The sequence below is a fragment of the Eschrichtius robustus genome, chromosome 12 (assembly GCF_028021215.1).
Source record: "Eschrichtius robustus isolate mEscRob2 chromosome 12, mEscRob2.pri, whole genome shotgun sequence".
Taxonomy (NCBI): domain Eukaryota; kingdom Metazoa; phylum Chordata; class Mammalia; order Artiodactyla; family Eschrichtiidae; genus Eschrichtius; species Eschrichtius robustus.
The window spans coordinates 41,434,231-41,459,844 of record NC_090835.1 but is presented as its reverse complement, the minus strand read 5'-3'; the positions used below and the strand labels follow the sequence as shown (position 1 = coordinate 41,459,844).

The following is a 25,614-nucleotide window of genomic DNA, read 5'->3' as shown; positions in this document are numbered from 1 at the left end:
TGTCAAGTTTTGGTGTACTATAAAAGGATTTTTTAAAATCCTCAATTACTTGAAAAGTTTATTAAAATACTCCTCCCTTTTCCAGCTGTATATCTATGTGAGACTGGGTTTTTTCATGTACTTCAACCAGAACAATAAATTTTGGAAGAGAATGATAACCCAGCTGTCTTCTGTTAAGTGTGCCTTTACTCTAGGGTTACCTCAGCCTTAATACTAAGGTGTGAGCCTTGCAGGGTCTCTACTGATAACCTGAGTAGAAAGTGAAGTCCCTCCCCTCTGGATGGATGAAACTGGAATGTTTCCTAGTGCCTTGTGGGCTCTGAGGCTGGTTCACCTTATAGTTCCCTGGCAGATGTTCTTTGTTCTTTTGCCTAGCCTCCTGGAAATTTAACCTACGTGTGTACAGATCAGTATTCAGCCAAAGACTAAAGGGGATTGTTCTACAGGTTTCTGGAGTTCTTTCTCTGCATATCTCCATCCTACCCAGCAGGGATTGGCAAACTTTCTCTGTAAAGAGACAGATAGTAAATATTTTAGGTTTTGCAGGTCACACATGGACTCTGCCACATATTCTTTTTTTAAAACTCTTTAAAAGTGTGTAAATCATTCTTAGGTCAGTACAAAAACAGGCTATGTCTGGAACTGGCCCACAAACCATAGTTTACCAACACTTCTCTACAGTATTCTGACCTGCAAACTCCAGATACCTAGCCTTCCGGAACTCCAATCTCTTGTCTCCTTCACTTCGTGATATCATCATGTTCTGTTTGGGTTTCTCTCCCTGTGCCATCTGAAAATTGCCTCTGCTTAGGAATCCAGGACAGTTACAGGGTTTGTCTCACTTGTTTCCTTCTCTCCAGGATCACTGTGCTATGCTGCCTATTGTCCTGATGTCAGTGGCTATCATTTATCTGCTGACAGACATGTGAGTTGTTTCCAGATTCAAGCTATTATGAATAAAGATGCTATGAACATTCATATATAAGTCTTTGAGTAGCCATTGTTGCTACTTTCTTCCAGTCTGTGGCTTTTATTTTCATTTTCTTAACAGTGTCTTTCAAAGAACAGAAGATTTTCATTTTGATAAAATCCAATCTTTTTTTTTTTCTTGTATGGTTCATGCTTTTTGCATCCTATATAAAGAATCTTTGCCTACTCAAGGGTCACGAAGATTTTTCTTTTAAGTTTTTTACATTTAGTTCTATAATCCATTTTGAGTTATTTTTTCTACATAATGCAAGGTAAGGATTGAGTCACTTTATTTTATTTTATTTTTGTATAGGAATGTCCCATCGTTCCAGCATCATTTACTAAAAAGACTATCCTATCTGCAGTTGAATTATCTTGGCACCTTTGTTAAAATCAACTGGCCATATACATGTGGATCTATTTCTGGACTCTCTATCCTGTCTATATGTCTGCCCTATGCCAATACCACACTGTCTTGATTGCTATACCTTTATACTAAGTCTTGACATCCAGTAGTTCTTTATTTCAGTTATTCTAGGTCCTTTGCTTTTCCATATATATTTTAGAATCAGCTGGTCAATTTTTACAAAAAAAGCTCCAGCTTGAAAAACATGAACAAATTTGGAGGTATAACACTACCAAATTTCAAGACTAACTACAAAGCTATAGTAACTAGGACACTGTGAAGTTGACATAAGAATATACAAATAGATAAGGAACTGAATAGAGTCCAGAAATAGATGCACATATATACTGCCAATTAATTTTTACCAAAGTACCAATGCAAATCAATGTGAAAATAAATGTATTTTCAACAATGGTACTGGAACTGGATAAACATTAAAGATAGAGAAAATTACACCTTGTTCCCTCTCTCACTCTGTGCCCCAAAATCTGTAGGCCATAGACCTAAATGTAAAAGCTAAAATTATAAGGCTAATAGGAGAAAAAATAGAAGAAAAATTTTTGCAACCTCAAGTTAAAAAGTGAAAAAAGCACATCACAGACTTAGGACTCTAACCAGAGTACATGAAGACTACTTACAACCCAGCAATAAAAACACAAGCATCTTGATTTAAAATGAACAAAAGAATTGAAAAGATGATTCACAAAAGAAGATATACATATGAGCATTAGTATATGAAAAGGGGCTCAATACCATTAGTTACAGGGAAATGCAAAATTAAAACCTCAGTGAGATACCATTTCATACCTATTAGAACTGGGAATCCTCATCAACTACCGATGAGGACGTGGATCAAGCGGAAGTCTCATTTATTGCTAGTAGGAGTATAAAATGGTACAACTAATTTGGAAAACTTTGGAAATTTCTAATAAAGTTAACCATACATCTATTCTATGAACCAGCAGTTCCACTCCTAGGTTTATTCCCAATAGAAGCAAAAGCATATAGGCACAATAAGTCCTGTACTAGAATGTTTATCAGCAGCTTTATTCATAATAACCCCAAACTAGAAACAACCCAAATGTCCATCAACAGGAGAATAAACAAACTGTGGAAAATTCACATAATGGGTAACTATTCTACAATAAAAAGGAATGAAGTGATGATACACCTGACAACATGGATGAATCTCAAAAACAATACGTGGAATTCGATGAAGGCAGTCAAAAGGTACAAACTTCCAGTTATAAGATAAATAAGTGAGCTTCCCTGGTGGCGCAGTGGTTAAGAATCCACCTGCCAATGCAGGGGACACCGGTTTGAGCCCTGGTCCGGGAAGATCCCACATGCCGTGGAGCAACTAAGCCCATGTGCCACAACTACTGAGCCTGCACTCTAAAGCCCACAACTCCTGAACCCGCATGCTACAACTACTGAAGCTCACGTGCCTAGAGCCCATGCTCCACAACAAGAGAAGCCACCGCAGTGAGAAGCCTGCATACCTCAACGAAGAGGAGCCCCCGCTCGCCACAACTAGAGAAAGCCCGCGCGCAGCAACGAGGACCCAACACAGCCAAAATAAATAAATGAATAAAATAAATAAATTTTTGAAAAAAGATAAATAAGTACTAGGGATGTGATGTACAACATGATACGTATAATTAACACTGTTGTATGCTATATATGAAAGTTGTTAAGAGAGCTAATTGTAAGAGTTCTCACAAAGAAAACTTTTTTGCTATTTCTTTAATTTTGTGTCTATATGAGATGATGGATGTTCACTAAACTTACTGTGGTAATCATTTCATGATGTATATATGTCAGATCATTATGCCGTATCCCTTAAACTTATACGGTGCTATATGTCAATTATATCTCAATAAAACTGGAAGAAAAAAGAAGACAAAAACTTCCCCTACCTATGTGGAAGGTAGAACCAAAAGAACACTTACTGTATGATTCCATTAATGTGAGATGCAATAACCTGCAAATCTAGTCTGACAGTAAACAGAACAAAGGTTACCTCTGGGAGGGGATGATAGAAGGGAATATAAGGGAACATACTGGATTGATGGAAATGTTCTCTATTGTGATTTGGGTGATGTTAGCATGGGTATACATTTGTTAAAACTCATAAAATTGTACAGTGCAATGTGTGCATTGTACTATGAATAAATTATACCTCAATAAAGAAAATAATATAGAAATGCATTGAGATAATACATTCATTCATCAACATAAACTTTTAACCTTACCAATTTTTAAATATGAATAGAGAAGGAAGCAATGGCATACAGCAAAGTAGGAATAAAGGAGAATTTAGTCTAAATAAGAAATGACTTTAAAAACTTATATTCCTAACAATCCAGAAATAAAGCTCCAGATAATATCAACTGAATTAGTTAGATTGAGGTTTTTCTGTGAGCAAGTGAGACTGAAGATGATGGTGGCTTAATTAAAAGAGAAGTTTATTTCTCTCTTGCATAAAGAGCTGTGATGGCAGCCCTATAAATTCCAAGGAGTCAAGTTCCTTCTGAATTTCTGTTCCATACCCTTAACATGTTCCTCATGTCCCAAGATAGCTGCTCAACCTCCAACCACCATGTATACATTCTAGCCAGGAAAGAAGAAAGTGATGAAGGGCTTGTTCTCCTTTTAAGGATATTTTCCAAAATTCATACCCAACATTTCTGTTTATACTTTATTGGCCAGAACTTATTGCCAAACTTAGATACATGGGAAGGTTGGAAATGTACTCTTTATTCTGATCCACTATATGCCCAGAAGGAAAGGGATGAAAGGTGCCACAAGAGAGGATTATCAAGCTTTACCCCAGTCCACTTTTTTATTTACCTAACTATTCACTTGCACCTCTTCCCATATGCAAAATGCACTAATCCTCTCCTAAAAGAAGGCAACCTCAAACTTTCACGAAAGAAATCAAGGAAAAGTGAAGTGCTCTGCATCATGACAGAGAGCTAATTTGGGACCATATGGTAATGAAGGAAATGAGCCAGCACAGACACAGTAAGCACCCCAACCTGTCCCCTCCCTGAGTCTCAGTGCCGTTCTCCATAGCCTGGCCAAGGCAGTCTGGTGCTCAAGACTATTTGCCGAGAAGGGGAGCGGCAGAAACACACAGAAAAAGGGCTTGATGTTTGGGCCCAATGCCCTGACCCCTCTCTTGCTTCCAGTCTCTCTCACTTCCTCCTTCCCAGATGCATTGGCTAGCAAACTCATCCACAAAGTTCCCTGCAGAGATGCTAATGGCTATGAGGAACACAGCAGCAGAACCCAACTGCTAAAGCCATCTGTCAACTCACATCACATCACTCCAGGGTTTAAAAAGTATTACAAACACTTTCCTAAGCTAAATGTAAGTTCTCTTCAGTGATCCCAGACCAGCAGAGATGCAGAACACACACACGACTCTTCAAACATTTATTCAGTTGACATCAGAAATCTCTGCACTCCTTGACGCCTCAACACAACTTGGGGTGAGCCTGGATGTGGCCGCTGGAGCACTGGGAAGGGGGTTCCAAGACTGAGTTGCCCCAGGAGGGCTTGTGTGGCAGAGGTTGAACACTCAGATGCATCCGCACTGGGCAGCAGGGGACCTTCTCCCAACTCAGACAACTGAGTCAGATGTGGACATGGTGATGCCTCCTCACTCTCTCCCAACAATCACCAAGCGGACTGGTTTGATAAAGTGTCAAGTCTAACGCTGTTTCACCGGTGATGATGTCCCTTCTTTGCTAGATGTTCTCCAAGATGTGGATGAAGCATCATAAAGCATCACCTGGCAGGTCGCTGGCCATCCAGCTGGGACGGTTTCACCCACTTCTTCCCAGCAGGCAGAGCACAGCCAAGGTGTAGGTGTGGATGAGGCAGGTTCCTGGATCACCAGGCCAGGAAACTTCCAGGGTTCCTTTCCTGCTGCCACTCTCTGTCATGTGGATCTCCACAGGGTCAGTGGATCCCAAAAGAAATTGAGGAAAGGGCATTGAGTAGAAGTGGGAGGTCAGAGGCAGGGCTAGTGTGAGACTCAGAAACAGGAGGGGGTGTGGGCCAGGGTGATCACAGGGTCACCAGGATGCCCAGAGGCAACACCAGACACACCAGTAGAATGAGGAGTACCACTGGATACAAAGAGGTAGCCTGGTTCACCACTGCAACTAGCCACTTAGTGTAGAAGGCAGTATCTGTATAAACTCCAGGTGAAACTTTACGACCACAGCTGACACCCCAGCTCACAATCCCTATCTGGACGCATGTGGTATTATATTGACAGAATCTCCCTGGAAAAAGAGAAAGAAACAAACCACAGGAATGGAAGAGCACCCACTTCAGGGCAGGCTGATTGCACTGCAAGGCGCTGAAAGACAGGCACCTGTGGGCCTTCCCCAGACATCTCCCAGGCCCAGATTTCTTGATTTTGAGAACTGAGAACTGAAGAGTCAATTGGAAAAATTTAGTAGCCTCCGAGGATATTATGACTGGTCATTTCCTATACCACAGTGGTTGTTAAACACTTTGAATACCACCTTTGCATGGAGCCTCCTAAATCCTTACACCTAGCCTAAAGTTTCTCTAGAGCTCCTGACCATATAACCAGCTCCCTCCATAGTCTAAGCTACACTCTCAGACATCCCACATAGTCACCCCAGCTCACGCAAACAATGCACATCCTTTGCTAAAACTGATCTGGTGGTCCCCCATCTACCAGCTCAGTCAGAAACTCAGAGTCGGGCTTCCCTGGTGGCACAGTGGTTAAGAATCAGCCTGCTAATGCAGGGGACACGGATTCGAGCCCTGGTCCAGGAAGATCCCACATGCCACGGAGCAACTAAGCCCGTGCACCACAACTACTGAGCCTGCGCTCTAGAGCCCGTGCTCCGCAACAAGAGAAGCCACCGCAATGAGAAGCCCGCGCACCTCAACAAAGAGTAGCCCCTGCTTGCCGCAACTAGAGAAAGCCCGCGTGCAGCAACGAAGACCCAATGCAGCCAAAAATAAATAATAAATAAATATTAAAAAAAAAAAAAAAAAAAGAAACTCAGAGTCCTCCTCAAGCCCTCCCTCACCCGCACCCTCACATGCAGTCAGTCACCAAGAACTGATGACACAACCCCTTCACCCGCCCCACCAGCCCAGGTCCTGCCTGGGGCTCAACACCATTGCCTACACGGTGAAAACAAACTCCTGGCCTACAGTCCCACATGGACAGGAACGAGAAACATAGCACAGCGTTGCAGGCCACACACAGTCTGATTCCAATCACCTTCTCTGGCCATATTTGCCACCTCATTGCTCCAGACCTGAAACACATTCCCTAAACATGACACGTTCTTCAGAACTCTGAGCCTCTGTACTTGCTGTTCCTTCTCCCAACAGTGATGTTCTCCTCTTGCCAAGACTCCAAATACTCATCCTCTAAGACCTGATTCAGATGCCCCCTGCTCAGAAAGGCTGCTTGGTGCAAAGGGGAGACTGTGGGCCCAGGCGCTCCCAGGGGGACCTTGAACTTACGTCTTTTAGGGACCACATCTGTATAATATGTATAATTATGTTGCAGGGTTGTGAGCTGGGTAACTGAGCTAATGTGGGTGAATGCTCACACTGGCACAGTAAGTCGCCATAGAAGGAACTCAATTATATGTACTTACATTATTATCATTACCACCCCCAACTTCACCACACCCTGGCAGCATGCCCAGGATGCGAGGGCTGCTCCCTATTGAAGGAACAGGCCAGGCCAGCTCAGTGGGGTCTTGAGGGGTTCCCCCCTGAATCTCTGTAGTACAGGCTGAAAGAGGAGGTGGCAAATAACCCAGGCCCTGCCACTGGGGAATGAGGAAACTTTGAGGCAACAACCTCAATGTGGAGGTGGCAAGAGACCCATGAACTTACTGACAAGAATCCTTTCCTATACTATTATAGCCACAGATCATTCCTTCCAGTACTACATCCTTATCTGTTGGCATAGCCTTCTGGACCATCCCATTACATTCTTCATAGTAGATGATACATTGGTCCATCTCCCGGAGAAAGACTGAGACAAATGGGCCACCTACAAGCAAAGAAACTCAGCAGTGGGTAGATCTGCACAGGTGGACAGTAAGCCCCCAAACACCTTGAATCCCCCTTGAAGAAGGCAGCACAGAGGATATTGTCCCCATTTGACAACGGAGGAAACTGAAGCCCAAAGTTGACATGGGGAGAAGAGAAGGTAGGAACCAAAACCAGGACAAGAGAAGGAAGAACAGATCAGGATGGGAAGAGGCGAGGCCTTACCAGCCTGAGAAATGATAACCAAGCATCTGTCACTCTGCACATCAACAGTAATAATGAAAGGTGTCCGGTGCATCAGCAAAGTGTCTTTACTTTAAAGCAGAATCACAGACTCTCAGACAGGTACTGCCCAAAGGAACAATCCAGCCTCCTCCCAGAGATAGGAGGCCCTATAGCCTCACCAACTGGGGTCCTCGGGCTCTGCCAACAGTCCCAAGGACAGGAAAGTCCCTAGGCACCAAGACAGGTACTTCCAGCGAGGGACAGCTCTGCCTGGCAGACGGCTCATGACCCCCTGAGCAGAAATCCACCCTGGAGAGAACTCCAGAGCATCTGGCTCTGTCCCCAGGGAACCTAAAAATGCCCCCAAACCAGCCAGGCACAGTTCCCCACAAATCTGCAGGAGATTTCACCCATGTATTTCTTCTTCTCCTGAGCAGCTCTAGTTCCCAGGACTGGTGCCGTGCTTAAATGGCTGCCATCAAATATTTGTGTGGCAACAAAAGACCTCAACCAATTTCTGGGCTCAAGCCAATTGGGAACCACTAGCCTGGCTGCCTCCTAACCCACCTGCCAGGTGGTGTGCTTCCCTACCCCTCCCTTTAGTGTTGTTGTCTACTCCAGGGATAAGGCTGCCTCCCTCTGCCCAAGGTTACTTCCTGCCTCACAGTCTCACCGAATTCTTGTTGCTTGCCCCATCCAGTCACCCAGCACCTGGTCCCAGCTTCCACCTGGAAAGTCTTCTCAGGGATGCATATAGGCTGGATGACCCCAGTGAAATTTACAGGGTAGAAGAGCCGGAGAAGAGCAAGGTCATATTTAACGGTTCCACGTGTTGAGAACTGAGGGTGAACAACGACTCGGCTGATCGGAACCACCAACCCTGAGATTTCACCATAGACACTCCGATCTCCCATCATGACACTGTCGCGGTAACAGCTGTGGGAAGAGGACATGTCCCTCGTACAGACCCTGGGAAGCATCCTTTGTGCCTTTCCACACATATCAGCTGTTTCCCAATCTGGCCCCAACCTCTCTCACCACTCTCGCTACGACCGTATCAGCAAAAAACCCTCCTAATGACTCTCAAAATTGGTTGGCTCGCCCAAACAATTGGTTTTGTTCACCAAACTAGTATTCCTAGTAACAAGACTACCAGTGCAGAATCCCTCCCATTTTTATTGTGTGTGCTTTGGTTTGGGTTGGGTTTTTATCAACTTGCAGGGCAGCAGAAACTAGTGGGTATCTGAGAAGGGCAGGACTGACTCCAGAACTCTCACATCTCCACTTGTCATTACTCACCTTAAAATACAGTGGGCTGCAGTCAGCACCCACTGAGCTGTGATGAGGGAACCTCCGCACACGTCTGCCACTGACCCTCAAGCTCACCTGCGAGGGCCACTTCCCTTCTTTCGCTCTGATTTCCTCCCACGATTTTCAGGAACACTTGGCTACACGATGGGGTGAGGACAGGGTAGCAAGGAGAACCTCAAAAAAACAGGCCCTGTCTCCCGGGAGCCCCTCAGACAGCCGAGAAGGCCATGTCCTCCTAGGCTCCAGGGCAGTGCTTCCAAGTCCGCAGGCCATGGACCTACAGACGAAGCGCGTCTCCCTCAGGCTCCACAGCAGGGCTGCGCTAATTCAGACCCCGATCCCCTCAAACTCCCAGGGAGCACCGGCTCCCATTCTGGCGCCTCAGCCTGCCCCTCCAGAAGGCCAATGCAAAGAGTCACCTGACCTAAACTCCACCAACTTAGGGGCTCCCGGAGCCCCAGGGGACCCGGGGCTCCCAGGGGCTCCCTGACCCCCTCCAGGGCTTGGCTGGTCCGCCGTGGGGTCCTCGAGGCCACCTCCCGAGAGGGGTGAAGTGGGCGAGGGAGTCGCTGACCTGCCTGCCGGGGCCTCCCTGAGCCAGCGCTGAAGGAGGAGGAGCCAGACCAGGAGGCTGCGGGGGCCGCCCGGGGACGCCATGGGCTCGGCGACGGCCGCGGCGCTCTGCGTGCCCCTGCCCACGAAGTCTCCTGCCTGAGAGTGCAGGGTCGCGCTCTCAGATCCTCACGCCAGACTGTGTCCAGCCAGAACGCTGCCCAGGCCCGAGGGGTGAGGGTACATCTGAGGAGACTGTCCTTGCTAGGGACCTTCCAATTTAACGTCGGCTCTAAAAGGCGGGTGCTTTCTGACGCTCCTGCCCTTCTTGGTGTGGTACCTGGCCTGGAGCTGGTGAGGGTGGGCAGTCTGGGAACTAGCTGAGGAGCCTTAATTCTCCGTAACGGTTCCTCAAGGCAGGGCCTCATTCACCAGACCTAGATTTGGGGGTAGGGGGACTACAGATGAAGTGGGTGTGGGTTGGACAAAGGAGCTGGCTGCTATGCAACTTCAGTTGCGGGGATCCCTGTAAAAATGAGCCACCACCAAAGATACCCGCAGGTCAACCCATTCTTATTAGCTCTATATCCCTGATGTCTATTTGTCTTTGTTGTTTAAGTGCTTCTACCAGGCCTCTGCCTCTCTGGGTTTCATCATCCCTGTTGAAGTCCGGGGAAAAAACAACAATAACAACTTTTGAGTTGCAGTACTTTTCCCCAGCCAAAAGAGGACAGCCAGTTACAGTGTTTTTCGAGGATATGGGTGTTCCCCTCAGAACTTATTTTTCAATGTCTTGATGAAGGGGTTATTCTCTAAAGCCCTCTCTCTTTGCATTCCTTTCTCCACATTAGGCCAAGGAATTTCTGACATTTCAATTTCCTTTAGCGTGGTCCACTACTGCGTTCAGGTTTAAAACAACACAGTAAACATGTAGAATCATTCCCACCTGCCTCAACCAGCAAACTGAATTCCAAATTTCTAGCAAGTGTACTGTTGATAAATTTGGGACCAAGCCTTCCCAATCAAGAATCCTTTGAATCCCATCCTATATATATATACCCCTTGTTCCTTCCAATGTAGATCAGCAAAATCTTGCACTTCTTTTTGTAAGGAAGCCTCCTACCCCTGGATTATACTTTGCACCTGTCCTAGAGCATGCTGGGATCTTACTCTAGTTATTAGGTCTAGAGGCAGTGAAGACTGGGGTGGTTCAGGCAGAGAATTGGTATGCCCTTATAATGTAATTTACTCACATGAAGTCATTACAGTGTCTCTAAGGTGGAGAGGACCGGCCTTATCAAATGGGAGGAGGCGCTGTTTCTGTTAGCAAGAGTGGTTCAACGTGGCTGGGGGTAAGGGTGTCCTAAGTCTATCCAAATGTATTCCCATGTAAATTTTCAGGGTCTCACTCCCAATCAATGCCCTAACTTTTTTGTAAGAGTTCTGATGAAGCTCTTAATTCAATTTATGTTGAAATTCAGCGAGCCAAAAGATCAGATACTACATCTTATTATCAACTACATCAACCCTGCAGTTATAAGGCATATGAAAATATTTTAGGGAAGTCATGGAAGTTTTTAAACTGAGAAGTTAAAATTGTAAGCCTTAACTACAGTTCAGTCTTTGGAGAGGTAGGCAGGAATCACTACGGGAAAGGTATGAAGTCTGGCCTGGGTCCTTCTATTCTGTTTCCTCTCCCCCTGTGCTGCCAAAGAAGAAGGAGAAGGAGGAAAAGAAGGAGAAGGAGGATAAGAAGGAGGAAGAGGAGGAGATGCTGCCTTATGCAACTAGGGGAAGGGCATAAAACTGTAATTTTCAGGACACAGTTTAAAGCCTACTGTAGCTGGGTGAAGAGAACATAAAATAACCTCTATCCCTGGGGGAGGAGCAGGAAACTCTCCTGGACCAGACTTATAGAGATCTCCTATACTGCGAGAGGGTCAAGGTCACTGAGAAGGCCTCTTCTCTGAGAGCCAAGAATATAGCACCTGCCTAAGAGGGAGGCTGAATCAGGACAACAAAGAATGCCCCACCTCCTCCCTCCACTAGCAAGTGTCCAGGAACAAGTAACAGCAGTCTATTGCTAGAAGAGAGAGTAAAAGCATGGAGAGACATCTTCTGTGAGACACAGGCACAAAGAGAGGACAGACAGGTGAGAGTGGAGAAGACACTGAGAAAAACTCTCCAACAAATCAGCTACCACTCTAAGCAAAAAGTAACACTAGAAGAGTCTGAAGCCTGCTGCATATTGAGGGTAACCATAGCAACAACAAAAATCAGAGACAATCAGGACACAATTATCTCAACACTCCCCACTAAAGAAAAGACATGCCCATTTCTGGACATAAATAGTATTGCTTAAGTCTCTACTATTCTACACAAGATGGCCAACTTTCAACCAAAAATGACAAGACACACAATAAAACAAACAAACAAACAAAAAATAAATAACACTCTTTCAAGAGACAAACCAATCAACAGAACTAGAGTAAGATATAACATGGATTTTGGAACTATCACACAGGGAATTTTAAATGCTATGAGGAATATATTTGAAGGCTTTAGTTCAGAGGTCCACAAACATTTTCTATAAAGGGCCAGATAGCAAATATTTTAGAATTTGCCAAGCATAAGATAAAATTAAGGATATTATGTAGATTTTCTTATAAGAAGGAACCATTTCCTCAAAAACAGTAATAATACGAATTGGATACAATATTTTATAATATAAATCTACTAATGAGAAGATTGAAATTTTGGAGAGGGGAGGAATAACATTTTACTTAACTGGGGTCCAAAGTTAGCATTCTCTATCATCAAAATCAATTGTAAATGTTCTGTTAATGGTGAACTGTAATGATATTGGGTTGGCCAGAACTTTTTGGCCAACCCTATATTTTATGCTTTTCGTCTTTTTTTTTTTTTTTTTGGCTGCGTCAGGTCTTAGTTGTAGCACACGGGATCTTTGTTGAGGCATGCAGGATCTTTTCATTACCCCACGCGTTCTGCTCAGGCTTTCTAGTTGCAGCGGGCAGACCTCTCTGGTTGTGGCGTGCGGGTTTTTTCTCTCTCTAGTTGTGGCGCGCAGGCTCCAGGGCACGTGGGCTCTGTAGTTTGCTGCACACAGGCTCTAGTTGAGGCGCACGAGCTCAGCAGTTGTGGCACGCAGGCTTAGTTGCCCCGCGGCATGTGGGATCTTAGTTCCCAGACCAGGGATTGAACCCACGTCCCCTGCATTGGAAGCCAGGTTCTTTACCACTGGACCACCAGGGAAGTCCCTATGCTTTTCATCTTTAAGAGTGTCTTTTCATGCAGATAGGTGCCATCAACAAATGCTGCTATTAATCTATGAACATATGGCTTTGAGCAAAAAAAAAATCTTCACTTGGAAGGCATTTATTGAGTTCTTTTGGATTTTTCTCTTGATATGTGCCTTATTATCCTGTCATTACATTGCAAATTAATCACTTCATTGAAGTTTAGGTGGAAGCTCCTCAACTGCAATGTTAAGTGGATTTTTGAAATATGTAAATCTCCTTTGCACTTGCATTAAGGTCCAAAAACTGCTTCTCGAACTGTAGCAGAAAGCTCAGAAAATATATCTACTGCAAATGTGTGTGGAAATGCATGTCTTGCTCCTTGTTTTAACTTTGGACAGCACAGGGACTTTTTTAAAGTAGCTTGATATAACTTGTGATTCAAAACACATTACTTATCATCAAAGTGATTTTACCATAGTATAGACAGCAACAGAAAACTAATAAAGGATGGGAGATACTGTTATAAGGCCCTTGCACTACCTAAAATACTAATCCTGTTATTTGAAGAAAGAGGACAATTAACTAAAGATATTCACTGTAAACTCAAGGGAAGTTAGAGAAAAGTTAAATAACTATAATAAGTAAGACAATAGTGAGGATAAAATAGAATCATAAAAAATACTCCATTAATTTAAAGAAAAGCAGAGAGAAAAAGAGAAACAAGAGATGGGACAAATAGAAAACAACTAGCAAGATGGTAGATTTTAATCCAACAATAACAATACTTACACCAAAGGTAAATGAATCTATTAGATGAATTAGCGATTCTATTAATTCACGTTCACGTTGTATTATATGAATTAAGACAGACTGTCAGACAGGATTTTTTTAAAAAAGCACAACAACTATTTACCCACATTAAATGTAGATGGGTTATGGGGGAAAGTATAGAATATGATATATGATGCAAACACTAATCAAAAGAAGAAATGGCTAGATTACTATCAGGCAAAGTCAACACCAGAACAAAGAATATTGTCAGGGATAAATAAAGACATTAATTGCATAATGATAAACAAAATCCTAAATATGTTAGGATCCTAAGTGGAGCTAACAACAGATCCTCAAAATTTACAGAGCAAGGGGAAAAAGACATTCTAACCACAATTAGAATTTGGAACTTTAACATGTCTTTCATAATTGATAGAACAAGTATACAGAGAGCTACTAAGTATATATAAGATCTGTAAAACACTATCAATGAATTAGACCTAACTGACATTTATAGAATACTATATCCTAGCAACAACAGAATATACCTTTTTTTGAGTGTACATGGAACATACACCAAAATAGAGCATATTACGGGGCCATTAAACAAATGGTAGCAAATTTGAAAGAATTAAAATTGTACAGAATATGTCTTCAAATTATAACAGTATTAAACTAGAAACCAATAATAGAAAACTATCTTGAAAATTGCCAAATGTTTGGACAGATTTTAAAACTTTTATTTTGGACTTCCAGAATGGCTGCATGAGGAACTCGGTTGATTCTCTCTCCAGAGAGAAAGCTATTTAGCTGGTGAAAATTTTTTTTTTTAAATAACTATTTAAGCTCTATGGAAATTGTCCTAAGGGCATACAGAAAATTGAGAAATATTTATGCAAGAAAATCTAAAAATTCTTGGTAAGAACCAAGAGTTCTTGGCGAGAGTCTGTGGTATTTGAGCCACGACCAGCTCCCATCCCTACTCCTTAGCTTCATATTATGGAACTCTGTTCTGGGCAAGTGGCCAAGACAATGGGGTCTCCCTCTCCCCCAGCTATGGTTTCACCCCAGGAGAAGCAGATAGCTGGTGTCTTTCATTCTCCCAAGACCATTTTGCAGAAGCTCTGTTCTAGAAGGCATGACCAAGAGGACTAGAGCTTCCTTCCCTCACTTAGCCCCTACTCATAGAGCAGAAGAAGCTCTACCCCAGGCACAGCAGGCTAAGAATCCTGGGTCTTCAATTGTCCCATCCCAGCTCACTCATAGAGCAGAGGTTCCATGGGAAGGGCAAGTGAGATACCAACTCTCTCCCCATTGCCCACTAATAGAACAGGAGTTTCATTCCAGGAGAAACAGGCTGCCATCCCCATCCCTAGCTCTGGTACAATAGCACAAACATTCTGCCCAGGAGGATAGGCAGGCTGAAAGAAATGCTCTGCAACTCTGCTTGAAATAGCTGAATTTATTTGGAACAGAGGGTGGAGAAATTCATGCCTAATGGAGTTGTTAAGAACAACAGAGATCTTCCTGGTAAGCAGTTAAGAGAGGGTCAGTAGCTCCATGATACTAGCAACAAAAAGTGAAACAGCAGACTAACCAGTTTAACAGAGAAAACCAGTGAAAGAAGCAGCCAAGAAGAGTTCTCCTGGGATCACACTCATCCCCAGGGGTCTAAACCACTGTGCATGCACTAGGCTACACCAACTCAGGAACATTAAGAGCAGGAAGTAGAGCAAATTTAAATGTATTTCCCAAACCAAACACAGATCAGCAAAGTGCAGAAACCTTGCTAGTGCAGTGGATTTAAGCACAACCTCTGACCAAATACTAGCTGCACAATGAGCTTCTCTGACCCAGGGGCAACTCCTAATAAGCCCAGATTAAAAATAAAATCACACTCATCCTTAGTAGGCTGAGAGATGGTGCACATACCCAAGCCTGTGTCTTTTCAAGAATGAATGGATAGGGAATTTCCAAGTTTCTAGTCATTGGATGAACATGTGGTGGCGGAGGGGGGAGTAAATTCCCTAAACGGTGAAAGCCGTCTCCAAGACATGCACACATTACCAAAGATAGTGAAAATAAAACTGACCAAAGGGGCTTACACACAACCACTGATCAATTGAGTAGCTAGCTTACAGTGATCCAGGAGTTAACCCTAGGAAGCCAGGCTAAAATATAAAAATAAGGAAAAAACCTAAGCAGGGATATCAGAGGCTGCAAATTGAGGGGGAAACAGACTTCACAAAATTATCTCACACAAGTACTAAGCAAATAGACAAATGATCACCACAAATCCTGGGTGGGCAGGAATCAGTATCCGATTTGCTATACTATATTACCTATGACGTTTGCTTTTCAATGAAAAAATTACAAGACATGCAAAGTGATGAAAAAAAATTATTTTTAAGGCAGGACCAGAAAAATTTTAAACATAAAATTCTCTCTCTGCCTGTTTGAGCCACTAGCCCCTCCCCTTTAGTGTGCATTGTGCATCTGCATTATACACTAACTAGCTCCCCTCAGAAGACACAGGAATGCCTACTCGCCAAAAGAAAACCAGTTTCCTCCTGGCACCAGAAGGTAACTCCTTAGGAGATAACATTCCTTTCTCAATCCTGTAAGGGCTCACAATAACCCACTACTCACCTTGGTGAACTATGTAAACTGTCAATATGGGACTTTGATGCGTAAAACTTTGTCTCAAAATCTTATATAACTGTGCTTTGATCTCTAACAGGCAGAACAGTCCTCAGAACTTTTTTTTTTTTAATTTATGTATTTTATTTATTTATTTTTGGCTGTGTTGGGTCTTTGTTGCTGCACGCGGGCTTTCTCTAGTTGCGGAGAGCGGGGGCTACTCTTCTTTGCGGTGCGCGGGCTTCTCATTGCGGTGGCTTCTCTTGTTGTGCAGCACAGGCTCTAGACACGCGGGCTTCAGTAGTTGTGGCTCCCGGGCTCTAGAGCACAGGCTCAGTAGTTGTGGCGCATGGGCTTAGTTGCTCCGTGGCATGTGGGATCTTCCCCGACCAGGGCTTGAACCCATGTCCTCTGCATTGGCAGGCAGATTCTTAACCACTGCGCCACCAGGGAAGTCCCCTCAGAACTTTCTGAAAAACTGTCTCCCAGGTTATAATCCTCAGGCTGGCTCAAATAAAATTTTCTACTTCTTTATTAGATTGACTACTGATTAATTTTTTGTCAGCAAAAGATACAGGAAAGTTTAACCAATACATAGGAAAAGAAGCAGATAAGAGAAACTTAACTTATGGGGTCTTCAAGGGGCCCCATGTGTTGGACATAGTAGACAAAGACTTCAAAATAGTTATTTTACACATGTTCAAAGAAGAAAAAGAAACACACACACATACATACACATACATGTCATCTCAATTGAGGCAATAAGCATTTGGCAAAACTTAACACCCTTTCATGATCAAAAAAAAAAAAATCAATAAACTAGGAGCAAAAAGAAACTTCCTCAATATGATGAAGGCCATATATGAAAAACCCACAATGAATATCATACTTAATGGCAAAAGACTAAAAGCTTTTCCCTAAGATCAGGAACTAGACAAGGATGCTCACATTCACCACTTCTACTCAGCACTGTACTGAAAGTTCTAGCCAGCCAATTAGGCAAAATGATCTTATATATATAGAAAACCCCAAAGATTCCACAAAAAAAAACCCTGTTAGAGATAATAAATGAATTCAGAAAAGTTGCAGGATACAAAATTAACATGCAAATATTTGTTGCATTTCTATGCACTAACAGTGAACAATCAAAAAGGAAATTAAGCCGAAAATTAACCAGAAATCAATGACAGACTTAAATGTAAAGCCAAAAACTATAAAACTCCTAGAAAAAACTATAGGGGAAAATTTGTGTAACCTTGAAGTAGGCAAATATATCTTAAATAAGACATAAAAACAAGTGATAGAAGAAAAAATTGATAAATTGGACTTCATCAAAATTTTAAAATTTTGCTCTTTGAAAACTACTGTTAAAAGAATGAAAATTCAAGGTAAAGATTGAAAGAAAATATTTGCGATACATCTATGACAAAATATTTGTATCTAGAACATATAAAGAACACTTACAGCTCTGTAAGAAGACAAATGGCCCAGTAAAAACTGAACAAAAGCCAAACACTGGGAAAAAAAAAAAACAATGACCACTGACAGGTAACTGGATAAACAAAATATGACATCCATACACATCAAAAGTTAACTAATTAATTAATTAACTAACTCCTGATACATACAAATGTATGGGTAAATCTCAAAATCATTATGTTGAGTGAAGGAAGTCAGACCCATACAGAATTACTCCATTTATATAAAAATTCATATAAAATTCCAGAAAATGTAGACCAATCTATAGTGACAGGAGGTAGAGCAGTGGTTGTCTTGGGCCAGGGGCAGAAGGAAGAATGAACTGTGAAGGGACACAAGGGCACTTTTACAGGGGATGGAATTGTTCTGTATCTTGATTATTGTTGTGGCTTTACAAAAATATGTATCTCTCAAAACTAGTCAAATATGTGCAATTGATTTCATTTAAATTATACCTCACTAAAATTGATTTTTAAAAATAAATAAAAATAAAATTGGGATAAAAAGGGAAATTAAGAAAACAATCCCGGGACTTCCCTGGTGGCACAGTGGTTGAGAATCCACCTGCCAATGCAGGGCACACAGTTTGGAGCCCTGGTCCAGGAAGATCCCACATGCCGCAGAGCAACTAAGCCTGTGCGCCACAACTACGGAGCCTGTGCTCTAAAGCTCGTGAGCCACAACTACTGAGCCCGTGTGCCACAACTACTGAAGCCCGCGCACCTAGAGCCCATGCTCCGCAACAAGAGAAGCCACCACAACGAGAAGCCCGCGCGCTGCAATGAAGAGTAGCCCCCGCTCACCACAACTAGAGAAAGCCCGCGTGCAACAACGAAGACCCAACGCAGCCAAAAATAAATTAACTAATTAATTAGTAATTTAAAAAATTAATAGCTTTTGTGCTGCAAAAAACACTATCAGTAGAGTGAAAGATAATCCACAGAATGGGAGAAAATATTTGCAATTCATATATCTGATATGGGATTGATATCCAGAGCATATAAAGAACTCCTACACTCAACAACAAAAACCCAATTTAAAAATGGACATAGAAATTGAATAGACATTTCTCCAAAGAAGATACAAAAATGTCCAGTAAGCACATGAAAAGATAACCAACATCACTAACATTAGGAAAATACAAATCAAAACCACAATATGATACTACTTCACACCCATTATGATGGCTAAAAATAAACAATCCAAAATCAACAACACGGAAAATAACAAGTGTTGGTAAGGATGTGAAGAGATTGAAACCCTGTGCATTATGGAGAGGAGAGAGGAAGGAAGTAAGGGGAGAGAGTAGGGAGACAAGCAGAAGGGGAGTGGAGGAAGGTAAAGAAAGGAAGAAACTGAGCTATATATAGGCAGGAAGACCAAAATGCATCATTTGTGGAAGATATAATTGCTTTCTAAAACAAAGCCAAACAAACCAACTGAAAAATTAATAAAACTATAAGAGAATAAACTAAGAGGGCTGGGGAAAAGATCAATATACAAAATCAATAACTTTCTACCCTGAAGCAATAATAAATTAGAAAATGTAATAGAAAAAAAAAGATATTCCATTAAAGATAGCCACACACACTTCTTAAAAAAATACCTAGGAATTGGCACAAGACCTTGCACCAATCTGCCTGGGTTCCTCTGACCCTTTCTTATCACTCTCCTCCTCACTCACAGGGCTCCAACCCTGCTGGCCTCCTTGATGTGCCTCACTAGCTCCTGCCTCCCGGCCTTTGAACTGGCTGTTCCCTCTGCCCCCAGATGTCCACACAGCTCATTTCCTCACCTGGTGGGTCTATACCAGGATCAGTAAACTTTTTCTGTAAAGGGCCAAATAGTAAATATCTTAGGCTTTGTGGACCAAGAGACAAAATCAAGATTATACAGGTACTTATATAACAAGAGAGAAAATGAATTTCCATCAATGTTTATTGATGAAATTCAAAATATAATTAGGAGAACTGAGTACTGGTTTTGGGGGGTTTTTTTGTTGTTATTTTGGTTTTGGTTTTGGTTTGGGGTAATACAGGTCTACTAAGAAGAATGGAATTCTTTTAGGGGGATAACATCAAAATTAGTGTTCCCTATCTTGGAAATGATTGCAAATGCTCTTCTGTAAAAACTATTCTCAGCTAAGAGGTGGTGAGCCAGACTTGGTCTGTACTCAAATGTCACCTCCCCATTGAGGCTCTCCCAGGACACCCTCTCAAAAAGTGTACCCCCCTACTCTGCCCTCTTGATCCCCCTTATCCTCTAATTTTCTCTGTAGCGCTTCTCACAATCGGAAATACTATACATTTTACTCACATATACATGAGCTGTCTTCCCCTTCCACGTGTAAACTTTCTTCGGACAGGGTTTTTGTACGTCTTGTCACTGCTGGATTCCCAGCACCTGGAACATGGCTGGTACACAGTAGGCACTCAACAAACATCTGCTGAATGAATGAACAAATGAATAAAATTCTAGTGAAAAGAGAATGAGTTAATACCTGTAAGTGCTCAGAGCATTGCCTGGCACACGCTTTGCTCGAAAAGTATTACTCACTGTTACTGTTGTTCCTTTGAGGAGGGGCCCCAAGCATCTGGAAAGTGCAAGCTCCAGAGCAAACAAATCTTCCAGCCACCAGATATGTCCAACGCACACCTATCTGCCTGCTACAACTCCTCTCCCTGTCTCCCTGCTCCCCCTGTGGCTCCTGGCCTCTGTCCCTCCACTGGACCCTGTGTCCTCCTCTGGCTTTCTGTCTTTGTCCCTCAGTTACAGATGGGGCTTCAGGACCAGTTCCCAAGGGCCGTCACCCCCTACGGTGCCTCCAGCAGAGTCTCCACTCACTACCAGAGATGCCTTGGACCCAACTGTCTGGTTCCACTCTCCATTCTGTCCCCCACCCCACCCCTTCATTGCCTAAGTATTCTGCCCGCCTCCTGGGTCTTAGCCTGACTAACTGCACCTCACTCAGCGCCTCCTCCTCTGGAAAGCCTTTCCTGACACCCTTCCCTGACTCCAGGTGTCCCAAGCCCCCTACGCTGACCCTTCATTGAACACTGTCATTCTGCCAGGACATCTGTGCTGCCCTGGCTATCTCCCCGGAGGCCCTTCCTCTAGCTCCCCAACTCTGCCCCAGGAAGACCAAGGCCTGATTCCTGGCCCCTTAGCTCCCGAGAGACCCCTCCTCCAGCCCTCTGGAAATTACTTGTTCCTGGCGTCCATCTGCTCTCCCTTGCTGGTCCCCTCTCAAATCCCACAATGACCTCATCCTACAGTGGAGGAAATGAGAGGTGAGAGGTTAAGCAGTTTACCAGGACCATACAACGAGGCAGGAGGAAAGCGGGACCCTAGGCATGGCTGAGGAGGAGGGGCGCTGGAAGCACTGGCCTGGGATGCACAACATTGCAGACAGACAGAGGGACAGATTTTTGGATGAGACAGCAGCTGAGCTGGGACTGGAAACCAGAGCTCCTCCTCTCTGCCCGACTTCTCTGCAAGGGCAGGCATCAGGGGCTCACCCTGAGGCGGCTCCCGCCCCCTGGCCCACAGCCAGCCGTCATCCCCGTGAGGTCAGCCACCGGGCCGCGATTTCGGGGAAATACCAGCTGCTTATTAAAAACAGGCGGTGGTCAGGCCCCTGCTGCTTTCCCAGTAGAAACTAGGCTGTTTGTTCCAAGAGGAGCAAGAGTGGGCAGGGCCTAGTCAGGGCCGCGCGGGGGCCTGAGTTGCAGTACCTGGTGGAGGGTCCGGGCTGGCCCGAGTAACTGGGGGTGGAGTGGGGTGGAATCCCATGTTTTGGCGAGGGCAGCCGGTGAGGGGACCGCCACCCAGCACGTGGCCGCTAAGCCGCCCACAGGGGTCGTGGGCTGGGACCTCGAAACCGCGCGGGACAGGCAGGACAGCCTTCGCAGCAGCACACCCCCGACTCCGAACTCAGGCAGCGGGGAGAACCGGAGGAAAAGCGGGCGGGTGAGCTAAGCCCCGCCCCTTCCGGAGGCAGCCCCACCCCGTCCCGCGGGTGCCTGCACCGCCGGGAGCAGCTGAGCCCTGCAGGGGGTGCCAGAGGGCCGTCCTCCGCGCTGCCGGCTCGGGCCGCGGGGCATCTGGAGCGCGTTAAGACCTGGGCGGCCGGAGGCGGCGTGAGCTCATCCCAGCCGGCCCACTGCGGTTTCTAGGCGCGGCGGAGGGAGCAGAACACAGAAGCGCCGCGCCGCGGCCCCAGGGGAGCGCGGCGGGAGCACAGCTCCTCCCGGGACGTGGGTGTGAGTCGGAGCGGCGACAGTGTGTGTGTCACTGGCGCGTCGCCCAGGGAGGGCGGGCCCTGGGAGCCGGCTGCCAGCGTGCGTCGCTGTGTGTCACTGTGTGTCGTGGCTTGTGAGGGTGTGTGTGTCCCCGTGGGGGAGACACTGCGTGTGATAAGTTGCAAACATCACAGCACATACTTCTCATTTTACAGGCAAGAAGGCTGAGTGCAGGGGAGGGAGAAGGCCGGCTGGGTGGCACAGGCCCGGGACTCCAGGCGTCCCGCCCCTCAGCCTGTGTCCCCGTGTGTGTGTGTGTGTGTGTGTGTGTGTGTGTGTGTGTGTGTGTGTGTGCAGAAGGTGCGAGCCGGCCCATCGTGTTCCACAGTGCCGGGCGGGGGGTGTGGGTGTCCGCCTTCCCTCCCGCATTAAACATCCTCTTCCTGGTCACTACCGCACCACCACCCACCCCCATCCCTGCAGGACCTCGACACTGGTCTCCTTCGGGAAGCAGGGAGAGACCCCTTCACACCAGGGCCCTGGTGAACAGTGACACACACCTGGGTACAGACTCGCACATGGAGCACACACCGGCACACATAAGAGACACCCTCCTGTTGGTGGGACTCTGAGCTGGGAGAGCCAACAGGCAGGTTGCAAAGTGGTGACAGGGTTTGGAAAGGCCTCTTGGTGCAATGCCCCCATCCCTGCCAGGTAAAGGGAGCAGGAGGGACTAGAGGTCACTGAACCCTGCATCTTGGGGGCTCCAGCTCCCTGCAATGGGCCCTGAGGCTACTGCACAAGATGTGAAGGGCCCCAGGACTACAAGACTCCCAGGGCCAGGAGTCAGGGTGGGGACACTGTGGGCAACACCAGACACAGAGTGGGGAGGTGGGGCTGCAGCAGGTACCTCTGAGCATCCAGGGCTCCCCCAACCCAGAAGGCTGGTCCTTACCTCGGGCCCTCGCCTCAGGGACCTACTCTCCCAGCTTTGGTTAATCGTAGCCCCAGCTGTGCTGGAGACCTCAGGGAGGTGGCCCAGCACCCGTCAGCCTTCCTGGCTGGGCTCGCAGCATTGTCATGCCTGCATCCTCCTCCCTTCACCCCACAGCTGGGCAGAGGCTCTGAGACAAAGACCCTGCCTGCAGGATGGGGCACAGGAGTCGATCGCCCTCCTCACCAGCTATTGCTCCCCAGGCCCAGAGCACACATTTGCAGGGGGTTGGTGATGCTGGGCTTGCTAGGAACTCTAGGCCTCTGTAACCCCTCTGTGTTCCCACCTGTGAAACAGAGAGGACACCTGCCCTAGCTAGACCTCCACAGGGAATGTAAAGTCTAAAGGGATGTGCATCTACTGTAGCCACAAGGGTCCTCAGCTCCCAAGACACTGGGGCAAGCTCGGTGAGGGATTTTTTTAACTGGAATGACTCTGGTTTGCATAACCAGAGCTTCCAAATTACTTAGCAAAACATGTTTGCTTTTTAATTAACATGTGCTTGAAAAACAATGGTTTTAATTAAAGTGGGTGGGGGAGAGAAGGGATGGTGGGGGAGAATATTTCAAGCTCCAGGGCCCTGGTCAGACTTCTTAAAAATAAAATGGGAGACTTGCCCCAAGCTGGCAGAGGCTGGGAGGCCAGGATCCTCGGGGAGCCTTAGGAACATACTTACCTGACTCCACTCCTCTACAGCTCCCTTGCTGAGAATTTACCCTTTTGCTGACAGAAACTCACTTATCCACTGTTCCCTGGGCCCCTCTGGAAAGGAGTGGGTTTTTTTAGAAAGCAGTCTTGGGGAGTAGATGAATGGGGGTCCACCAGACAGAAGGAAGAGTATGAGTGAAGTAAGAGAGTGTGGACCTTGTTGGGGGAACATTAAGGTTACTGGGGAGGGAGAGAGAGGAGGTGGGGGGAGGTGACCCATAATAAAGCCAGATCCCCCAGACTGGTGGACTGGAAAGGTAGAGCTGGACCCAGAGCCACTGATGTCCAAGCCCCGGCGAAGGGGGCAGGGGTAGTACTGAGCTGGGGCCAGGAACATAGGGGTGGAAGGCGGGTGAGGCCACAGGGGACAGAGGGATTGGCAGAGGAAGGGGAAGGGCTGTGGAGACTGGAGACAGGAGGTGGCTTGGGGCCTGGGGGCTTGCTGGTCAGATGCTGATGGGCTCTGTGGATTTGATCAGTCCAGCAGGGGGCAGCGTTGACCCCACCGTCCTGCTGGCAGGAGATACCTACCCAGTGGGTACTCAGTAAATGCTTGAAGAAGGGAGAGAATGAGGAGATGATCCATCCAAATCAGCCACACCATCTCCCCTTTCTGACCTTTCAAGGCCAGCACTGGGGTGCAGCCTGGGATCAGAGGTCAGCATGGAGATGGGACAGGATGACCACCCCCTCACCCATGCAGACAAAGGGAGATTGAGAGGAAGCTTCTGGGGAGTGAGAGCACCCCCAGGGGTCAGGTTAGGTGACCTCAAACCCCCAGCTCCCAGTGGCCCCATCCAGGACCCTGTTTCTCATTAGGAGCCTTCTGGCCTCCCCCAGCCAGCACCCCGACATGAAACATGCCTCCCTGTACTTAATTCATTACGTGCAGGGTGGGAGGCCCAGCGGGCGGGGGTTATTTTTCCCCTGAGCTCAGACATTCCTTGCTTTATTATTCTCCACATTTCAAAGCAGCTGTCGCCTCCACCGACCGCCCCCAGCCCGAAGCTCAGCGTCCAGAAGGGGCCTCTCCAGGGCTCAGAACACCAGAGGTTCCCACCTCTGGTGGGAGCTCAGAACACCTCCAGCCCGCACCAGAGGGAAACTGAGGCCCAGAGAAGAAGCCCCAGGGCAACCTGCAGGGACCTCTCTCTCCCATAACACTGCCTTCCTTGCCCGGAAACACCCCCTCCCGGCCACCTTCCACACAGGTGACCTCAGGGCCCTCTACGCTGCAGAGCCAGCCCTTGCCTTCCAGCTCCAGGAGCAGGTGCTGGGATAGTTCTCAGGACCCTAAAAAACTGAGTGCCGGGACTTCCCTGGTGGCACAGTGGATAAGACTCTGTGCTCGCAATGCAGGGGGCCCATGTTTGATCCCTGGTCGGGGAACTAGATCCCACATGTATGCCGCAACTAAGTCCTCATTCTGCAACTAAAAAAAAAAAAAAAAGATCCCTCATGCTGCAACGAAGATCCTGCATGCAGCAAGTGAGACCTGCAAGAAAGAAAGGAAGGAAGGGAGGGAGGGAAGGAGGGAGAAAGAAAGGGAACACTGGGGTGCTTTAAAAACAAAAAAGATTTCTATTAAAAAAAAACCAAAAACACCCCTGAACCCCGACTGGGTCGGCAGCCTTACAGAGGGCAAGGCCCATCCCGGAACAAGGGATCAACCTAGAAAACAGCAGGGCTGGGTCAGCCTAGTGGATCACAGAGGGTTCAGGTGGGGGGAAAAACAGTTCTAAGGACCCAGTTTCTGAGGACTAGAGACGCCTGGACAGATTTTGGCCCTACGTCAGAGAGCTGCCTGCCTGGCCAAGCTGCCTCAACAGGGGGTGAGCTCCCTGTTTCTGGGGGTGTTCAAGCAAGCAGCAGCTCATCAGTCTTACACAGGTATCTGAGGCCCCTTCCTGTCCAACTTTGAGGTCAGAGTCGGGCTGGCAGGCACAGTACCCACTCCAGGTGAACGGAATTAGGGGCCCCTCCCTGTTC

The 25,614-nt window shown here is 46.0% G+C and overlaps 1 protein-coding gene and 1 long non-coding RNA gene across 4 annotated transcripts in view; both read right to left on the bottom strand.

Moving 5' to 3' along the window:
- The window catches only part of LOC137773471 (uncharacterized), a 47,820-nt gene extending 26,199 nt beyond the window's left edge, over positions 1–21,621 (bottom strand). For 2 of the 3 annotated variants that reach the window (XR_011075680.1, XR_011075679.1), the window contains exons 1-2: positions 21,417–21,621; positions 19,999–20,128 (exon numbers count right to left, since the gene is read on the bottom strand). This is a non-coding gene — a long non-coding RNA (uncharacterized lncRNA). The remainder of the gene's footprint in view (positions 1–19,998; positions 20,129–21,416) is intronic. The other variant, XR_011075681.1, reaches the window with a different exon arrangement.
- On the bottom strand, positions 5,453–9,637 carry LOC137774260 (putative serine protease 42). The gene is given in 8 exon segments (XM_068559514.1): positions 5,453–5,669; positions 5,926–5,942; positions 7,282–7,445; positions 8,343–8,605; positions 8,969–9,031; positions 9,033–9,076; positions 9,078–9,129; positions 9,405–9,637. Coding segments are annotated over 8 exon segments (1,053 nt in total).
- Positions 21,622–25,614: the final 3,993 nt, after the last annotated feature.